We start from the raw sequence: 21,672 nt of genomic DNA, 5'->3' as shown, positions 1-21,672 counted from the left end.
GCTTTAAGCCCTGCCCCTTGACAGTGGCACTGTGGACTCCGAGGGGCAGCAAGGGTGTGGGTGCCCTCTCTTTCCTTCAGGTTGCCGAGGGAGGTCCTTCAGAGGGAGTGGGGCTCAGGGGGCTTGGGCTGGGCTGGAGAAGTTCAGGTTGAGAGTCTTTCCCAGGATGAGCGTCGAATCTCAAGTCTTCTTCCCTCTGGAGCTTTGAAAATCAATAAACTCTCTTTCAGCATGTCGAGTTGTAGTGAAAAATCATCCCTCTCAAGCGTTGGAAATCTTTGTTGTCTCTTCTAGTGTGTCAAGTTCAAAGATCTGTCAGATGAAGGTGAAAGTCTTCCCTCTGATGTGTTGCAAATCTTTGAAGTGTTTTTTTCAGACAGTTTAATTTCCCTTTCAACTTTTTCAAGCCTCTGGGCATGCTGAGAAGACTACAAGTTTTGAACTGCACTGTTTACATTCAATTTTATGGTCCACTACCTTTTACATGCCTCTTGATTGATGAGTCCAGACTATTTCACAGGAGGGATTAACTTTGCTTGTTTTTATAACTCTTCATGGTGCATTAAATCTGAAGTGCTTCCCCTTTTGAGCAGGTGTTCTTTCTAACCAGTTTTTGTAAACAGACTATTATTTGTTCTGATTTCTGGGAAATTCAGAAGTAAAAAATTCCTGGAGCTCCTGCTGAGGTAGTTACAAAAGGGTTGTTTAGCACAGGGCTAAATCGCTGGCTTTGAAAGCAGACCAAGGCAGGCCAGTAGCACTGTTCAATTCCCGTAACAGCCTCCCTGAACAGGCGCCGGAATGTGGCGACTAGGGGCTTTTCACAGTAACTTCATTGAAGCCTACTTGTGACAATAAGCAATTTTCATTTCATTTCATTTCACTCATTTCAAAAGTATCTCCCAAGCAAAAACCATCAAAACCCCTTTGCTGCAATTCTCTCAAATGAATTCTAAGTGATGCCACCAGCGGGAAAATCAGTGCCTTTCCCATTGACCTTTGCAATGCTAATCCGGTGCTATTCACCAGCACTTGGAAACTTTTTTTGGAGAGGGACAGGTTTTGAACTGACCTTGAGAGGGGCAGACTAAACATGCTGACAGGTCCTGCTCCTCAGAGATCGGGACGCTATTTTTAAAAGGCGCCCTGATCTCAGAATAACACTGTAGCAGCCCCCCACAATTGCTGGCAAGGACCCCCCCCCCCCCCCCTTTTTGAGCAGCACTCCATTATGGGCTCACCAAGTGTGCCTTCCCGTACCGGCCTCCCCAAACAGGCGCCGGAATGTGGCGACGAGGGGCTTTTCACAGTAACTTCATTGAAGCCTACTTGTGACAATAAGCGATTATGAAATTGGGGCTGGTTTAGCATAGTGGGCTAGATAGCTGGCTTGCAATGCAGAACAATGCCAGCAGCACGGGTTCAATTCCTGTACCAACCTCCCCGAACAGGTGCCGGAATGTGGCGACTACGGGCTTTTCACAGTAACTTAATTGAAGCCTACTTGTGCCAATAAGCTATTATTGTTAGTGGCGGGCCTGTTTTAAAATTTTTAGGTCAGTTTCCCACCCAACATGCTGGTTGGCTGTGGGGTTGCAAAGCTGTTGGATAACGGATCAGCGGTAAGCAAAATTCCTTCCTTTGCTGGTGAGGGAAATCAAACGCTGGGGAAGTATGGAGAGTCCGATATGATAAGGGGATAAGGGAAATTGGGCATGATAGGGATGGGAGTCAGCCAAACGGGAGCTCCCATTGTGGTGAAGAAACATGGAAGTATGTCGGACTGTAAGGCAGCATTCTTGCACTGCTGTACTGGCAATTATCGGATCAGCCTGGACATTCTCAATTCTCTTTAGCTACAGAGTTTCTGGAGGCCTGGGAAACATGGCCTGCAGTTTTTCAAAATAAAACATTGCTTCAAAATGGAGGCATAAAGCCTCTTTAAAATAGCTTAGTGACTGACCTACATTCTGAGAGCGGTAAGTCACCGAACGTTCACCACCTTTGACCCAGCTCTGTTAATTCGGAAAGCTGATGTGTTTGAGGAGAGCGAGGGTTGTGTTGCCCATATTTTTTTTATCTTTAACCCAACCTGCATCCACTCTTGAGGGTTAAAATTCCTCCCATAAAATCTGAACGCTAAAATTATTCTTCGAGCGCAGCAACAAATAAGTATGGATGCTGAATTATGGATAATTCACTGGGACCTTAACAGATTTTTATTTCCTTGATATGACATTGAGAGTAAATAATTTTTAAATGACCATCAAATTATCAAGAATGATGATTGAAATAAGAGCAACATGGCCTGACAATAACATAAAAGACATAGATGTGGAACTTCTCAAGCTGGATATTAATGATAGTGTCAGAATTTTGTGGATTATCTGGACAGGAATTGACTTAATTGTAGATTTATAGAATCTTAAATGAGGAGGCTATTTGGCCCACCATACCCTGTTCAGAGAAACATAGAAAATAGAAGCAGGAGCAGACCATTCGGCCCTTCGAGCCCACTCTGCCATTCAACGTGATCATGGCTGGTCCTCTATCTCAACACCATACTCCAGCACTTTCCCTATCGCTTGCAACCCGTTCTTTCCCCATAGCCCTGCTATTTTCACCCTTACAGTATTCAGTCAGATCCTTTTGAAGTTTGCTCTTCAATCTGCATCCTCAGACAGAGAGATCCAGATCATAATGCATTTGATGTTTTTTCAGATGTTCCTTTACACTGTGGATCACAGCCGATATTGCCACCTACTTACCTACCACTGGGAGACTCAAAGAATGAAAACCAGCTGAATATCACAGTCACTGTCAGAAACAGTGCAGGCTCCTTTACCAGTATTCTTGTGACAGCGAGGGTACGTCATTCTCTGTGCCTTTATATCTGGGAATAATGAGTCCCTGGAAGGACTTAAGTAGTTATAAACAGAGCAGAAGACGCTGGTGAAACAAAAGGGAAGGCAAAATAATTGCTGGAAGTCAGAATTAAGGTAGAAGCTACGATAAATACGCAATAGATTTGCGGATATTGAAATTCGGAAATAAAAACAAAAAATGCTGGAAATGCTCCCAGTTCTGACGAAAGGTCATGGACATGAAACATTAACCTTGCTTCTCTTTCACCGATACTGCCTATTCAGCTTCCAGCTTTCCCTGATTTTTTTATCGTCAGACAAAAGGTAGGATTTGATAGGCTGATTTCAATTTATCCCATTTACTTGAATGGTTGCTGATTATTAGAAGAGATCCATTTCTCGCTACATGGGGTCGCAATCACATGATAATTTTGATACACTCACACTCGCCTTTTTATTTTCACGAGTTCTATTCTTTATGAGTCGCAGGCCAATTTAAAATCAGTGAGTAAGTTAATCCTCGAGATTCATTGATATTTATCCCAATGTTGAGAGAAGCTAGTGATGAGATTTGCGTGCTGTTGGCAATTCCTTTAGTCGTGATCCTGAACAGTGACGCGATTGTGGCTTTCCCACCAGGCTGACCCAGTGAGTGGGTGTTCTGGCTCTGAAGACAGTTTTATCTTCTTCTGGATTTTACAAGGATAGTTTAGGGCAGATGTCGTCTGGTGCTGCTTTCAGATGGGAAACTGACTGTGGGGAATGTAGGCAAGGCCTGGGAGTTCATAAAAAGCAAAAATCTGAAATAAAAACAGAAAATGCTGGAAAATCTCACCAGGACTGGCAGCATCTCTGGAGAAAGAAACATGGTTAACAGTTTGAGCCTGTATGATTCTTCGTCAGACTCAAAGAGAAGGGAAAACGCGATGGATTATATACTGTATAAAGGGGGTGGAACAACTGGAGCAGAGTAGACTGTCAGTGATTGGTAGGAGCTGGCAGAGCTTGCGCTCGAGGCCGAGGGAGCGTTAATGGTTAATTACCTGGGAGTTAATGTTTCCCAGGTTTCATTCTGTCAAGGTTTTGCCACCTCTACCCTCACCCATTCAATTATCGGCGTGAGTTAAACCTATGGCTGTCGATGCAGCAATGATGGGAGTATAGATTCATCTGGAATGATGTCTTAAGGTGGGCGGAATGACCTTCCTCATCTATAAGCACTTTGTGAATTTAAAAAAATGTATTTTCCTGGGCTATCGCTGGCAGTTCTGACATTAATCAAGTACAGTGCTTCAAACCATTTGAAATATTCCATTAAATACAGGTTTCGTAGCCTTGGTTTCATTTATTCATGGGATCTGGGCATTGCTAGTTAAGCCAGCATTTATTGCCCATCCCTAATTGCTCTTGAGAAAATGATGGCGAGCTGTCTTCTTGAACCGCTGCAATCCATGTGGTGTAAGTAGAAACACACAATGCTGTTAGGGAGGGAGTGGCGTGAGGCAGAGTATCCATTTTAAAGAAATTACTGAGAGGAATATTCTTCTTTTATAATTGTCACCATCCTATTTCCCACAAAATTTCAGTCCTTATAGCAAACAGTCCACAGTTGATCCCAGCTTCAAATGGGTTCCTGGGACCCCGTTTTGTCTCATATTAATTTTGAGTGACCATCTCCCGATGCTTTCTTCAGTTTTTGGGGAGTTCCTCAAATGCACCACCAGCAGTAAAGCCTTTTTCAATTATTGTTTTTCCTCCTGGTCATGCCCGGACAAATGTCCCAGAATTTCTTTGACGAGATGGTCCTACCCCAACCCTGTTCCCATATCTGGTTGTGAAAGCTCGCAAAGCCAAGCAGCATTTTCTCTCTGCTAATCAAACAGAATCTCTGCTGTCTGTGGCATTCGTTGATTTTTGAACTCAAGAAAAGCTTCCACACACGCTCTTCTCGCTATTCTTGACCCCAAATCCCTTTCACCTTAGAAGTAGTCAAACAGTTTATAGCATAACTGTTTATAACCCGATACCTACAACACCTTTCTGGGACTTTGGGAGACTCAGAGTCTACTCAAAGCCAATCCAGAGACTTCTGCCACTGTTTCCAAGCATAAATATCCTGTACCTTCTTCTCAGTAACACAATGTAAGCCTTCCTCTGATCTCAAAGAATCAAACCACCCAGGCTTACCATCAGGCAGAAATGACTGCCTTAATTTACCCAAAAGTTAAAGCACCAAGCATCATTCTAAAATATAATAATCTAATAAACCTGATCACTGTAACAATACAGATTAATGAGGATTAAACATAGTGAATATAAGGTGAATGGAGAAAGACTACTTTTGGAGTTTAAGCACAGCATTTGATATGTGGTGTATGAAGGTATATGCGCTATTTTATGAATACTGGCATTGCAACAATGCATGGGTTAGTTGTGGTATCACCAAATGCAACCTTTCATTTTAGGTTGAATTTGAACTCTCAAATTGCCGTGGTGGGATTTGAACTCCAGTTCAAACTGATTAATTCCATCATGCTGATTGTGCATTCCTAACCAATAGATGTGATGGGCTGACAACAGGGTACGGTCACACAGAAGAGTTGTGAATTTAAAAGGGGGTACATTACATTGATGATAACCTTGTTGCATTTAATTCCCGCCCCCTTCCAATCCATTCTAATTGCAGGTTCATGAGTTCTCAAACATTGGTACTGACAAAGATCTAGCAACACTCTTATCAGAAAATATAAAGGATATATCAGGTGCAACAACCAACAATTCTTTACTCATTCAACTATTTGAGTCTGTGTCTTCCGTACTGAATCAAGAGGCCAGGGCAGAAGCTGTGGGAAAACTGGCCCTGGAAGACAAAAAAGAGGTAATAATTTTTATTTTAAAAATGGCTATCGTACAAATGAATAGAACACCAATAATTATGGCCTTTCGTCCTGCATAGCGACCCGGATTAATAACACTGTAGCCTAATATTCCCCAGCTACTAATTTAAGAATTAGACAAAGCTCTGTCGGTTACCTATTTTGATCATCTGCTATCAATATCACATGTAAGTTAGGCTTGAATTTAGTCAGAGATTCATGGTTCTTAAATGTGTGTGCCATTTCTGAGATTTAGATCATTTAACTAACTTTGTCTCTCAATTTCCTGCATTATTGTTCCTGGGGCTTTGTGCTGTATATTAATCACAGTTGCTCTCATTTACCATTTAGTGTCAAAATCTTAAAGAGCCAGAATTCTGGAGTTTAACTCGAATCCATAGAGCCTAAATTAATTCATTTTGAGCAATCTAGTTTAAGTGAGTGCAGATGCTGGCAATAATTCCCTAGGCTGACAGAATTATATGCACAAAGAACTCACTGAAGAATAATGAAAATGTGTCTGTTTCTGTTTCCTGCGCCCAAAACATCCCCAAGTTGAGGGAAATAATGCTTTCAAACCTGTCTGTTGTGGATGTCTCATCACTGCACAAGGCTGTCGAAGTTTCAGAAGTTCTAAAACAGCTAACCCACAGGACTGACGAACTCACCTCTACATCACAGGTACCTGTAGTGACCACTTCCTCAGAGAGCCGGGCAAGCAGAGTCAATGAATATTTTTAAGGCAGAGGTAGATAGCAAGGGAGTCCAACATTGCTCGGGGTAGGTGGAATATGGAGTTCAGGCCACAATCACATCAGACACGACAGGTGGATCTTATTGGTCTTGTTGAACGGTGGATCAGGCTTGAGGGGGCAAATGGCTGTTCCGAATCTGTATGTCCCCTCAATGATCCTAGCTGCGCTAGCTCTGTTGCCTTCTGTCAGGAAGTTTCTGTACTGAAGAATGTAGCAGCAAAAACGATAGTTAATTTACTTGTGAGGTTTGCTAGTGTCACACGGGAGGGTTGGCTGGGGGTTGGGTACCGGAGCAATAGGCCAGAAGGTGAAAAAATTGAGGGAGAACTAGGAAATAGGGCCACTATGACTCTGAGGAAGAGCAGACAGGGAGATGTTGCTGAAAAGAGTGGGACTGGTGGCCTGAAGTGCATATTTTTGATGCAAGAAGTATAACAGGTAAGGCAGATGAACTTAGAGCTTGGATTAGTACTTGGAACTATAATGTTGTTGCCATTACAGAGACCTGGTTGAGGGAAGGACGGGATTGGCAGCTAAACATTCCAGGATTTAGATGTTTCAGGTGGGATAGAGGGGGAGGTAAAAGGGGTGGAGAGATTGCGCTACTGGTTAGCGAGAATATCACATCTGTACTGTGGGAGGACACCTCAGAGGGCAGCAAGGCTATATGGGTAGAGATCAGGAATAAGAAGGGTGCAGTCACAATGTTGAGGGTTTACTACAGGCCTACCAACAGGTAGTGGGAGATAGAGGAGCAGATAGGTAGACAGATTTTGTAAAGGAGTAAAAGCAACAGGGTTGTTGTGATGGGAGACTTTAACTTCCCCAATATTGACTGGGACTCACTTAGTGCTAGGTGCTTGGACGGGGCAGAGTTTGTAAGGAGCATCCAGGAGGGCTTCTTAAAACAATGTGTAGATAGTCCAACTAGGGAAGGGGCTGTACTGGACCTGGTATTGGGGACCTGGTATTGAGCATGGCCAGGTGGTAGAAGTTTCAATAGGGGAGCATTTCAGGAACAGTGACCACAATTCAGTAAGTTTTAAAGTGCTGGTGGACAAGGATAAGAGTGGCCCTAGGGTGAATGTACTAAATTGGGGGAAGGCTAATTATAACAATATTAGGTGGGAACTGAAGAACATAGATGGGGGCGAATGTTTGATGGGAAATCAACATCTGACATGTGGGAGGCTTTCAAATGTCTGTTGAAAGGAATTCAGGACCGGCATGTTCCTGTGAGGAAGAAGGATAAATATGGCAAATTTTACGATCCTTGGATAACGAGGGATATTGTAGGCCTTGTCAAAAAGAAAAAGGAGGCATTTGTCAGGGCCAGAAGGCTGGGAACAGACAAAGCCTGTGTGTAATATAAGGAAAGTAGGAAGGAACTTAAGCAAGGAGTCAGGAGGGCTAAAAGGGGTCACGAAAAGTCATTGGCAAATAGGGTTAAGGAAAATCCCAAGGCTTTTTACACGTACATAAAATGCAAGAGGGTAGCCAGGGAAAGGGTTGGCCCACTGAAGGACAGGGGAGGGATTCTATGTGTGGAGCCAGAAGAAATGGGCGAGGTACTAAATGAACACTTTGCATCAGTATTCACCAAAGACAAGGAATTGGTGGATGTTGAGTCTGGAGAAGGGTGTGTAGATAGCCTGGGTCACATTGAGATCCAAAAAGATGAGGTGTTGGGCGTCTTGAAAAATATTATGGTAGATAAGTCCCCACGGCCTGATGGGATCTATCCCAGAATACTGAAGGAGGCATGAGAGGAAATTGCTGAGGTCTTGACAGAAATCTTTGGATCCTCACTGTCTTCAGGTGATTTCCCAGAGGACTGGAGAATAGCCAATGTTGTTTCTTTGTTTAAGAAGCGTAGGAAGGATAATCCAGGGAACTACAGGCCAGTGAGCCTTACGTCAGTGGTAGGGAAATTACTGGAGAGATTTCTTCGAGACAGGATCTACTCCCATTTGGAAGCAAAGGGTTGTATTAACGAGAGGCAGCGCGGTTTTGTGAAGGGGAGGTTGTGTCTCACTAACTTGATATAGTTTTTCGAGGAGGTCACAAAGATGATTGATGTAGGTAGGGCAATGGATGTTGTCTATATGGACTTCAGTAAGGCCTTTGACAAGGTCCCTCATGGCAGACTGGTACAAAAGGTGAAGTCACACGGGATCAGAGGTGAGCTGGCAAGATGGGTACAGAACTGGCTACGGCATAGAAGGCAGAGAGTAGCAATGGAAGGGTGCTTTTCTGATTGGAGGGCTGTGACTAGTGGTGTTCCGCAGGGATCAGTGCTGGGACCTTTGCTGAGGCAGGCCAGCAGCACGGTTCAATTCCCGTAACAGCCTCCCCGAACAGGCGCCGGAATGTGGCGACTAGGGGCTTTTCACAGTGACTTCATTTGAAGCCTACTTGTGACAAGCAATTTTCAGTTCATTTCATTTCATTTCGTAGTATATATAAATGATTTGGAGGAAAATGTAACTGGTCTGATTAGTAAGTTTGCGGATGGCAGAGGTTGGTGGAATTGCGGATAGCAATGAGGACTGTCAGAGGATACAGCAGGATTTAGATCGTTTGACGACTTGGGTGGCGAGATGGCAGTTGGAGTTTAATCCGGACAAATGTGAGGTAATGCGTTTTGGAAGGTCTAATACAGGTAGGGAATATACAGTGAATGGTAGAACCCTCCAGAGTATTGACAGTCAGCGAGATCTTGGTGTACAGGTCCATAGGTCACTGAAAGGGGCAACACAGGTGGAGAAGGTAGTCAAGAAGGCATACGGCATGCATGCCTTCATTGGCCGGGGCATTGAGTCTAAAAATTGGCTAGTCATGTTGCAGCTGTATAGAACCTTAGTTAGGCCACACTTGGAGTATAGTGTTCAATTCTGGTCGCCACACTACACTACTTGAGGGGCGACCTGATAGAGGTATACAAAATTATGAGGGGCATAGACAGAGTGGATAGTCAGAGGCTTTTCCCCAGGGTAGAGGGGTCAATTACTAGGGGGCATAGGTTTAAGGTGAGAGGGGCAAAGTTTAGAGTAGATGTACGAGGCAAGTTTTTTACGCAGAGGGTAGTGGGTGCCTGGAACTCACTACCGGAGGAGGTAGTGGAAGCAGGGACGATAGGGACATTTAAGGGGCATCTTGACAAATATATGAATAGGATGGGAATAGAAGGATTCGGACCCAGGAAGTGTAGAAGATTGTAGTTTAGTCGGGCAGTATGGTCGGCACGGGCTTGGAGGGCCGAAGGGCCTGTTCCTGTGCTGTACATTTCTTTGTTCTTTGTTCTTTGTAGAAGGATGTGGAGGCTTTAGAGAGGGTGCAGAAGAGATTTACCAGGATGTTGCCTGGTATAGAAGGCATTAGCTATGAGGAGAGGTTGAATAAACTTGGTTTGTTCTCACTGGAACGAAGGAGGTTGAGGGGCGACCTGATAGAGGTCTACAAAATTATGAGGGGCCTAGACAGAGTGGATAGTCAGAGACTTTTTCCCAGAGTAGAGGGGTCAGTTACTAGGGGGCATAGGTTTAAGGTGCGAGGGGCAAGGTTTAGAGGAGATGTACGACGCAAGTTTTTTACACAGAGGGTAGTGGGTGCCTGGAACTCGCTGCCGGAGGAGGTGGTGGAAGCAGGGACGATAGTGACGTTTCAGGGGCATCTTGACAAATACATATAGGATGGGAATAGAGGGATACGGCCCCCGGAACTGTAGAAGATTTTAGTTTAGACGGGCAGCATGGTCGACGCAGGCTTGGAGGCCGAAGGGCCTGTTCCTGTGCTGTATTTTTCTTTGTTCTTTGTTCTTTGTTCTTTGAAGGCAGGTCTTTGTCTCGTTGCCTGCTGATTCTTCATTCTGAGAAGTTTTTTTTTACCAGTGATGGTCTTCCACTCTCATGGGCAAGGCGAGGTGGCAAATTGCAAAGCCTACCTCAGCCAGAACAGGGATCAAATCCATGCTGTTGGTGCTGTTCTGATCTCCACACTAGCCAAATGAACAAAACAACCCCAGAGCAAGACGAGATTAAAATATCTCTCTCATGGCATTCATAGTTTTACAGCACAGAAAGAGGCTCTTCCACCCATCGTGTCTGCGCCAGCCATCAAGCACCTATCTATTTGAATCCTATTTTCCAGCACTTGGTCCATAGCCTTGTATGCTATGGAATTTCAAGTGCTCATCTCAATGCTTCTTAAATGTTGTGAGGGTTCCTGCCTCTACCACCCTTTCAGGAAGTGAGGTCCAGATTCCCATCTTGGGTCAAAGATTTTTTTCCTCGTCTCCCCTCTAAATCTCCCGCCCCTAACCTTAAATCTATGCCCGATGGTCATTAACCCCTCTAACAAGGGGGAAAGCCCCTTCCTGTCTCCCCTATCCAAGTGACTCATAATTTTGTACCCCTCAATTAGGACCCCCCTCAGCCTTCTCTGCTCTGAGGAAAACAATCCCAGCTGAACCAGCCTCTCTTCATTGCTGAAACGCTCCAGCCCAGGCAACATCCAGGTGAATCTCCTCTGCACCCTTTCTAGTGCACTCACATCCTCCCTGTAGTGTGGCAACCAGAATTGCACCCAATACTCTAGCTGTGGCCCAACCAGCATTTTATACAGTTCCTTCATAACCTCCCTGCTCTTATATTCTATGCATCGGCTAATAAAGGCCTTATTAACCACATTATCTCCCTGTCTTGCTGCCTTCAGGGGTCCATGGACATGCATCACAAGGTCCCTCTGGTCCCCTGTAGTTCCTAGCTTCCTACCGTTCATTGTGCATTTTCTTGTCTTGTTAGTCCTCCCAAAATCCAACACCTCACACTTTTCAGGGTTAAATTATATTTGCCACTCAGAATTATCTTGGAATCCCTACAGTGCAGAATGAGGCCATTCCACCTATCGAGCCTGCACCAATCCTTTGAATGGGCACTTTACCCATATCCACCCACCCCTATCGCCGTAACCCTATAATCTAACCTGTGCATCCTTGGACACTAAGAGGCAATTTATCATGGCCAATCCACCTAATCCACACATCTTTGGGCTGTGGGAGGAAACAGGAGTACCCAGAGGAAACCCACGCAGACACGGGGAGAGCGTAAAACTCCACACAGTCACCCAAGGCCAGAATTGAACCTGGGTCCCTGGTGCTGTGAGGCAGCAGTGCTAACCACTGTGCCACCATGCCACACTATTCTGCCCATCTGACCAGCCCGTCTACATCGTTCCGTAATCTCAGGCTTTCTACCTCACTAGTTACCACACCACCAATTTACGTCTCTTCTGCGAACTTACTGATTATACCTCCTACTTTCATGTCTAGTTCATTAATGTACACTACAAACAGCAAGGGACTCAACACCGATCCTTGCAGTACACCACTGGACACAGGCTTCCAGTCACAAAAACAGCCTTCGACCGCCACGCTCTGCCTTCTGCCACAAAGTCAATTTTGGATCCAATTTGCCCAATTGCCCTGGATTCCATGGGCTCTTACCTTCTTGACCAGTCTCCTATGGGGGAACCTTGTCAAAAGCCTTACTGAAGGCCACGTAGACTACATCAACTGTACTGCCCTCATCCACACACCTAATCACCCCCTTGAAAAAAATCAGTCAACTTTGTGAGGATTCTCCACCCCGCCACATTTCTGTTTCCCCCTGCCTGCGGGATGCTCCGTTACACCGGCTAGTCAATGGGGTTTCCCATTGTGGGGCAATGTAAAGAGGTGAAACGTGTTTAAATGATTAGTTTGCCGCATTGTGTCAAGGCAGAATATTGAACTATCAGTATCGCTTTCCTATCTCCTGTTCAGCTGGAAGCCAGTTCAACCCTACTGAATATGGGTAAATCGTTGCTGACTCTCAGCGCTGTGGATGTTGACGATCCTGAGAAAAGAACCATTGCAGCCAATATTCTCTTTAATGCGGTTAGCAATGTTCTGGAGGCTTCAGTAGAAAATGATGTACGGGATGACTTGGCCACAGATACGGTAAAAATCATACAATTTACAATGGAATGAGCTCAAACTTTTGGTAATTAAATTATAATAACCCTCACGAGTCCCACAGGGACAAATCAATCTATCTCCTTATGGGACTCGTAGAATACGAGCTCCCCCACTAGTGACCGGAGGCCAGTCCAGCTGGGGTACGTGAATTCGCCCTTGAGAAACCGGCCCCAACTGGGCCTGGCACTTCCAGTAGCCCCGACTGGGACCTGTGAGCTGTAAGCTGCGTGGCGGCCTTCACTTTATATTTACAAATTAAAAGGGCGGCATGTGGCACAGTGCATAGCACTGGGACTGCGGCGCTGAGGACCCGGGTTCGAATCCCGGCCCTGGATCACCGTTCGTGTGGAGTTTGCACATTCTCCCCATGTCTGCGTGGGTTTCACCCCCACAACCCAAAGATGTGCAGGTTAGGTGGATTGGCCATGCTAAATTGCCCCTTAATTGGGCGGGGAAATTTTTTTTTACAAATTAAATGTTGTTTAATTTATCTTCTCTGGCCTCCTGAACTTTTATATAAATCATGGCGCTATAAGTTAAAAGAATTGTGCTGTGCAACATTTTAAAGATACATTTTTACCTTTCAGCAAAGAGTGATATCAGAGAAGCTATTGGACACAATTGACCATTTGCAGTCTGTGATGCTTAATGAAGCAATCGCAGATGAAGAGCCCGTTCTAATGACAATGCCCTCAGTGAGCATGTACCTACAGAGGTAAACAGAATGCATTTATCACCTGTTCTTATGATTAATAGGTTTAAGAAGTTAACAGACAAGTGCAATGGTGCGCAGCATGTTGTCAGCTGGATTGATGGTACCTAATGTTACGTAACTGTCAGATATTTGTAGAAAAGGATATTTATGGTCAAGAAGTGAATTCTTCCCACTTTGAGGTATCCAGTGTCAGGTTTTCCCAGCCTGGTTATATCACAGCCAGATGCAGAGTAAACTTTTCCCTCATTAGAACTCATATATTTTGCCGTATAGCACCCATTTTTCAAGTGCTGATCAACCAGACTACAACCAGCAACTGTGCGCATATTTCCGGCGTGCGCTGCACTACCCATCACATTAAAAAGGGCGGTTGTGATGGTGACAGAAGTGCATGCTGGCACAGTTAAAAGGGGAAATAAGTGACTTAAATTAGAGCTCTGTGCCTCTTACAGATACTGTGGTAGATTTTTTAATCACTCCAGTGCTTCATTCACTGCAAGCTGAATTGGCACGGCACAAGATGGCGCTAACTGACAAGCAGGTCCCTTTCGTATTTAGCTGAATGTGACGTGTTCCTCCCAACCTCAAAACATAACTGGCCTGTTCTTGCCCTCTTGCTCCCCAATCCTGGCCACTGCCATCTCCCCCCACCTGAATTTCCCTTCACACCCAAGCCCCCACCTTTGGCCTCCACTACCCTCCCCCACTGGATATATCATAGATGTCCATCATTTACAGGAAGCACAACAGCAATTCACCAAGGCTTTTTCATCTCCATCCCTTCGAAGGTCAAGAGGGAAAGCTTTTGGGAACATCATCGTGCCAAGGTTCCCTTCCAATCATACACCATGGTGGCTTGAATGCCGCCACAGTATGCCAATGATGGAGTGGGTGAATGTTCAGCCGAGTTCTGGTGTCAAATTGTGTTTGCTCAGGTCCTGTGAAGTACCTGGCCATTTTACAATGAGCAATGCAGTTTATAAATACAAGCTGTTGTCGTTGAAAAGGTAACACATTTACATTAAATATGAGACACTGCAGGTCCAGATCACATTCGTACCATTACAGTCAATAGTGAATGATCATTAATGGAGAATGTGAGTGGGTAAACAGTTGCTGTAGTGATAAGCATTACTTATCTGGTAAACAAAGTTTTGGAAGGCAAAGTTCAAAGTCAAGGTTTAGTTTATTCTTCATACCAGGATGACCAATCAATCAGAGCAAGAAAAAAAATAAACGCTGATAAGTAGAAACCCAATTATCCTGCGGGAATTTCTTATGACTTTAACATTCCTGCAGCAGGTGTTAGGTTGGGGCGTGTGGGCTTGAATCTCCGTTAACAGTAACACATAGATGCATCTCTCACAGAGATTACCTTTATTTGACCACTATTACATGGATCAAATAATAAATGCAACTGGCCCTAGATGGAGGCACCCACCCAAAGTTTGTACATTTCTGCAGCAAATATTGGCCACAGTTGCCAGAACAACATCATGGAGGGGAAAATCATCCATAGGGTGGCCTGCATGGGTCAGAGCTGTGCCAACAGTTGGAATACTCCAGGAGGTGGCCACCTCCATGTTTGCATCCAAATAAGGATGACGAGTGGGTTCCCAAGGTGGGAGGATCATCGGGGCACTAACAGCACTGGAATGGCCAGCAGCCCCTCGGGAGATATCCACACTGCTGAGGCAGGTAGCGGGCCTCAAAATGGAGGAATCCCCCGAAGTGGGCTGACAATGTAAAAATAAGGAATGCCAGAACTGTTAGGGTCAACAGTGTGGAGCGTGAGCCCCCCATTCAGTATTACTTGTGTCCATGGCTGTGGCCTCTTCACCACAGTCGCTTTGTGACTGGATGATTGAAAGGAAGCTCCCACAGCACCTGGCCTAGCATTGGGAGATTGACACCAGCAGCTGCCTGACTCCAACATTAGCAGGGAGCCCATCGACAACAGGAAGGTGATGGTGAATTCTGGAAATGGCCCCTTAATTGTCCTAATTGGCTGCCCGCTACAGAGTGGATTGCTAGTTCCCATTACAGCCCACCTCCAGCAGGATTCCACAGACAGCCATCACAATGCGCAACTTTCAAACATTCCCCACTGCTCCCCAAACCCCAACCACCAAAACCACCCCCGTCAGCCTGATAAGATTCTTCCCTTTGAGTGTCAGTAAGAATTCTTCGAAATGATGGGTTAAGGAGATACACAGTTCACTCAGATCCCCGGTACAGGGTGCTGTGATGTTCTTAACAGTGTGAAATCCCACAGAGATTAACAGTGGACAGTATGGTTTCTCTGTTGAGACCAAAATCTGTGCCTAATATTTCAAAATATGTATGCCTCATCTATTCCAAAGTTTATTTAAAATGTGAACATGTTTTGCAATTTGTACCCCCTTTTAAGGAGTTAAGTTGGAGCTCTAAATGTTCTTTGGAGCAAAATCATTTGGCAAAAGTTCTAGTTTAGAAAACTGCATAGCCAGGAGCATTGTCCGTGCAACATGTAATTATGATAACAAGCACAAGAGACACAGTGGTGCATTTTGATGAAATCTGTGTATTCACATTGTGTACTTGTAAACAACCAAAAGGTTAAGTTTAGGCAACCTATCTCCTCAAAATATATCCAACTAGTCTTGAAAATGAAGTAAATGTAACGTCATGGATTGAAAAGCCAGCCATTAAAAATAAACTTTTACCAGCTTAATAATCTTTTTAAAATTAGATGCAGGAGGTATTTTGTAATTAAATTCTCAGAATTTCAATTTGGATCCTTAGTTTTCCATTGGCTTTGTTAAAGTAGTTGGTGTCTCAATAGATGTGTCGCAGCAAAAAAAAACACTCATAGAGAAGGTACCTTCTCACAGTAAGAGAAATTTGGAGGCTACGTCAAGAGAAATCATCCTTATCTACCATTACAATCCAACACTGACTCAGACCTGCAACAGGATCATGCCATTTTGTCAGGATGACAGGGAGAGGCTTGAGCTGAGCAAAAAACAGCTTCTATAAAGTGGTAATTTGAAACTATATATGAACTTCATATTTGTGGTTGCATGCCCCTTTAAGAAAGTGTTTTTCAAACTTTTTTTCTGGGGACCCATTTGTACCAACTGGCCAACCTTCGGGACCCACGCCTGCCGACCTTCGGGACCCACGCCGGCCGACCTTCGCGACCCACGCCGGCCGACCTTCGCGACCCACGCCGGCCGACCTTCGCGACCCACGCCGGCCGACCTTTGCGGCCCACGCCGGCCGACCTGCGCGACCCACCATTTTCTCTTACCTTGTTTATTGCTGACAGAAATGGAGGAAATGGCTTTGGGTCTCTTTGGCCCCAATGGTCTCTTTCGTACCTTTGGCCCCCGAACTTGAACAAAAAAGGCTGCAACCATATTTTTAAAAATACGGCCGCACTGCGCATGCGTGCCCGGTCATCGGTTCGCATGCGCACCAATGATTGGGCACGCATGCGCAATCCGGCCAAATTTTTTAAATCTGTTCATGGACATTTTGAAGGCCGCTCGCAGTCAACATTATTTAAAGCCGGCTGCTGCGGCTGTTGCGCGCAGATTTGCGCGATCGGGAGTGAAGCAACGGACAGCTCCGCGACCCTGAGTTTGACAATTCCTGCTTTAAGAGACCGAGTTTACAGAATGTCATCTGACCCAATCAGCCAAACCCTGGGGGCGGAGCGTTAGTTAGGAGTTTGGAGTCTTTGAACCTGGTAGCCTTTTATCCCACTCTCCATATATAGTTATTACTTTAATAAACCATTATCGTGAATCAACTTGGTGGTTTACATTGGAATTTACATTGGTGATAAGGATCAACCGGAGTGCCTTCCTACTGCTATGTAGGAATCAGGAGAACAGACCTATTGTGAAAGCCTTTGAGTGAAAGCCTTTCCTTGAAGCAAACTCGTTCAGTAGTCTTTGAGTGTCAAAATGCCTTTTTTTGGCAAACCAGAACCATTTGACCCCAATACGAGAATGGGGATTACATATCAAATCAAGGAAGGACGGTAGAAAGAGGGAAAATCGACCGTGGATATCTAAGGAAATAAGGAGAGTATCAAATTGAAGGAAAAAGCATACAAAGTAGCAAAGATTAGTGGGAGACTAGAGGACTGGGAAATCTTTAGGGGGCAACAGTAAGCTACTAAAAAAGCTATAAAGAAGAGTAAGCTAGATTATGAGAGTAAACTTGCTCAGAATATAAAAACAGATAGTAAAAGTTTCTACAAATATATAAAACAAAAAAGAGTGGCTATGGTAAATATTGGTCCTTCAGAGGATGAGAAGGGAGATTTAATAATGGGAGATGAGGAAATGGCTGAGGAACTAAACAGGTTTTTTGGGTCGGTCTTCACAGTGGAAGACACAAATAACTGATGGAAATGAAGCTATGACAGGTGAGGACCTTGAGAGGATTGTTATCACTAAGGAGGTAGTGATGAGCAAGCTAATGGGGCTAAAGGTAGACAAGTCTCCTGGCCCTGATGGAATGCATCCCAGAGTGCTAAAAGAGATGGCTCGGGAAATTGCAAATGCACTAGTGATAATTTACCAAAATTCACTAGACTCTGGGGTGGTCCCGGCGAATTGGAAATTAGCAAACGTGACACCACTGTTTAAAAAAGGAGGTAGGCAGTAAGCGGGTAATTATAGGCCAGTGAGCTTAACTTCGGTAGTAGGGAAGATGCTGGAATCTATCATCAAGGAAGAAATAGCAAGGCATCTGGATGGAAATTGTCCCATTGGGCAGACTCAGCATGGGTTCATAAAGGGCAGGTCGTGCCTAACTAATTTAGTGGAATTTTTGAGGACATTACCAGTGCAGTAGATAGCGGGGAGCCAATGGATGTGGTATATCTGGATTTCCAGAAAGCCTTTGACAAGGTGCCACACAAAAGGTTGCTGCATAAGATAAAGATGCATGGCATTAAGGGGAAAGTAGTAGCATGTATAAGAGGATTGGTTAATTAATAGACAGCAAAGAGTGGAGATTAATGGGTGTTTCTCTGGTTGGCAATCAGTAGCTAGTGGTGTCCCTCAGGGATCAGTCCTGGGCCCACAATTATTCACAATTTACATAGATGATTTGGAGTTGGGGACCAAGGGCAATGTGTCCAAGTTTGCAGACGACACGAAGATGAGTGGGAAAGCAAAAAGTGCAGAGGATACTGGAAGTCTGCAGAGGGATTTGGATAGGCTAGGGTCTGGTAGATGGAATACAATGTTGACAAATGTGAGGTTATCCATTTTGGTAGGAATAACAGCAAAAGGGATTATTATTTAAATGAAAAAATATTAAAATATGCTGCTGTGCAGAGAGACCTGGGTGTGCTAGTACATGAGTCGCAAAAAGTTGGTTTACAGGTGCAACAGGTGATTAAGAAGGCAAATGGAATTTTGTCCTTCATTGCTAGAGGGATGGAGTTTAAGACTAGGGAGGTTATGCTGCAATTGTATAAGGTGTTAGTGAGGCCACACCTGGAGTATTGTGTTCAGTTTTGGACTTCTTACTTGAGAAAGGATGTACTGGCACTGGAGGGTGTGCAGAGGAGATTCACTCGGTTAATCCCAGAGCTGAAGGGGTTGGATTACGAGGAGAGGTTGAGTAGACTGGGACTGTACGCATTGGAATTTAGAAGGATGAGGGGGGATCTTATAGAAACATATAAAATTATGAAGGGAATAGATAGGATAGATGCGGGCAGATTGTTTCCCCTGGCGGGTGAAAGCAGAACTAGGGGGCGTAGCCTCAAAATAAGGGGAAGTAGATTTAGGACTGAGTTTAGGAGGAACTTCTTCACCCAAAGGGTTGTGAGTCTATGGAATTCCTTGCCAGTGAAGCAGTAGAGGCTCCTTCCTTAAATGTTTTTAAGATAAAGATAGATAGTTTTTTGAAGAATAAAGGGATTAAGGGTTATGGTGTTCGGGCCGGAAAGTGGAGCTGAGTCCACAAAAGATCATCCATGATCTCATTGAATGGCGGAGCAGGCTCGAGGCGCCAGATGGTCTACTCCTGCTCCTAGTCCTTATGTTCTTATGTACGTCCGCTATTCTTTTAAGGCCAGCAAAATCTAGGAGGAGGAAAAGCAGTGGGTAACTCTATTGACAACCTGCAGGTCTTGATTATATAACCTGATTAGGAGTCTCACTTCCCCGGATGCCCCTGGCTCAACAATGTTTGAGGAGCTTGCGGAATTAGTTAAGGAGCATTATCACCCGAAGCCCTCGATAATAATGCAATGACACAAGCTCAATTCGACAACAGTGGCCACAGGGGAGCCACCATGAAGAAACAGTCATCAGCTCCTCTACAAGTCACACTGTCAATTCTCCGGACGTTGCGATTCACGTTTACCGCCGGCAGCGTACTCCCGGGGGCGTGGGGAGGTTACAATGGGGAAATCCCATTGCAAAGCGGCGGGAAGGTAGAATCCCGCCACCAGTGAACGGCACGCGGCCAAGAAACACGCGGCTGGGGGGGGGGGGTGGGGGCAGAGAATCACGCCCATTTCTGGGGTAGTTTCTGAACGTTAATACTCCCTCTATTGGCAAAACAATTAAAATTGAGAGTGTGATCCCTGCCAATTTATGTTCAAAGCTCTTCCTGCTGAGGTTTCCTCAAGTAGACTTCAAATACAAATAATGCATGTGAAGTACAAGGCTAAAATAAACTTAGGTTTTTAAGGAAATTTGAATAGAAGTTAGCAAGAAAGTTACACGGTGTGTTTTTGATCACTGTACTCCTGGGATACAATACCAGTATTGTTTATTTTTTTTAATGCCTCATCCTGATTGAATCAGCACCACCTTCTGGAGTTTATTGTTTATAAATTGAATATTATTTTGGTCAGTGAGAATGAGATGAATAACCAGGCAACCTGTTTTATGATGAGGGATAAATCTTACACTGGACGTCATGGTACCCCATGATTTATTTTAAGTCCATCTGGCCGGATAAACAGGGGGTTAGAAATTGGACCTCGCTGCATCTTTTGTGCAGGTGCAAAACATAGATAAAGGGTTAATGTCCCCTCCCAAAGTGCACCTGAAGGGTTGAAAGGTGTTTAATCCAATATTGACCTGGCCACTTGGTAATTTCTTCCGGTGGCAGATTGAAACATCATTGGACTCTTACACTAATGTCGGCTTTTCACCCTCCCCACCCCCCCCCCCCCCCCCCCCCGCCACCTGCACCCCAGAAATTGGGTAGTACAATCCAAGGCTGGGACTTACTTTATTAATTTCAAAATTCATCCCCATGGAGCCAGGGATGGCGTATTGATTGATTCCACATACTGACAATAATGCCCCATTTCTATTCCAGCTCCCCTCTCACCAATTTGTTTTTAAGCTGAAGTAGCTGCGGAGGTACAAGAGGAGCTCCTAGCTTGCCCAAATTATGCTCATAAGGCCCAAGGCCCAATTTCAGATTAGGAGAAACAGCCCTGGTTTCAGACAATCGTGAAGGTTTGGTCATGTGACTCTTGGTCACATGACTCTTGATCACATGATCAAACCTTTATCCCATTGAAATGATGTTTTCATCTATACCTCAATATGACACAATGAATCCCACAGTTTAACATTGCTCAATTCAATAACATCCCCTCCTCCCTGCTCCTTTGTTTCTTCCAGTGAGAATCCTTTATTTCTGTTCCTCTGTTCCCTATTCACCCATCACTTCACTACTTACCGACGGTTAATTTTCACTCTGCTCCTCTCACAGTGTCATGCCTGCTCACTACCTTTCTGCTCCTGCTGCTGCTCCTAATTCTGAGCACGCAAGGCCCCGTGCCTGCTGATGTGCAATCAATTACAATCAAGACGAAGTGATTTCATAACTGAAGGCTTTAATCTACTCGAACCTGTTCCCCAGCAGCTTCGATAGAGAAAGTGAAGGCTGCTGGGACGGCACCATCTCTTATACCCCGCCTTCAGGGCGGAGCTACAAAATACAGCCAATAATAGACTCCTGGGTCTAACCAATGGTCATCAGCCTCTCAGGTACCGCAATACCTGGTACTACCACATTCACTCCCTATTAAAAAAGACCCGGCGGGGGTGGTGGTCAGTGGTAACAGTCGCCTTTAACATGGTATGACCACGTATGGAGGTACCGTGATGTCGAGGATATTTACAAAGTTCACAGTTAGAGTCACAGCGAAGCAATCAGTCGATCGGGTGGTCTGGTCGTCCTTCTGGAGCGTCTGGGCTTCGGTGGTGATTCTGGTGGGGGTCCCGGTGGTTGCGACTCCGGGAGTGTGGTTTTGTCCTCCCTGGCAGCTTCGTCACCCCTAGGCGGCGCTGTTGGGGCAAAAGGTTGACACGGGGGGGTGGCGCCTGTAGGGGGTGTCGGTGGGTGGGCGGGGCTAGGCAGGAGCGGCGGGAGAACTGACCCTCCAGTGAGGTGCTGTGGGAGGGTG

General features: G+C 45.0%; 1 protein-coding gene across 1 annotated transcript in view; it reads left to right on the top strand.

The window, feature by feature from the left end:
- LOC140430450 (polycystin-1-like protein 2) overlaps positions 1 to 21,672 on the top strand; it is a 228,784-nt gene that overhangs the window by 65,907 nt on the left and 141,205 nt on the right. The window contains exons 15-19 of the mRNA XM_072517932.1: positions 2,722 to 2,867; positions 5,551 to 5,742; positions 6,296 to 6,421; positions 12,317 to 12,493; positions 13,099 to 13,226. Coding sequence (XP_072374033.1) covers positions 2,722 to 2,867; positions 5,551 to 5,742; positions 6,296 to 6,421; positions 12,317 to 12,493; positions 13,099 to 13,226 — 769 coding nt within the window. The remainder of the gene's footprint in view (positions 1 to 2,721; positions 2,868 to 5,550; positions 5,743 to 6,295; positions 6,422 to 12,316; positions 12,494 to 13,098; positions 13,227 to 21,672) is intronic.

The sequence above is a fragment of the Scyliorhinus torazame genome, chromosome 10 (assembly GCF_047496885.1).
Source record: "Scyliorhinus torazame isolate Kashiwa2021f chromosome 10, sScyTor2.1, whole genome shotgun sequence".
In the NCBI taxonomy this organism is placed as follows: Eukaryota; Metazoa; Chordata; class Chondrichthyes; order Carcharhiniformes; family Scyliorhinidae; genus Scyliorhinus; species Scyliorhinus torazame.
Note: the sequence above shows the minus strand (reverse complement) of the source record. Positions and strands in the feature narration are given on the sequence as shown.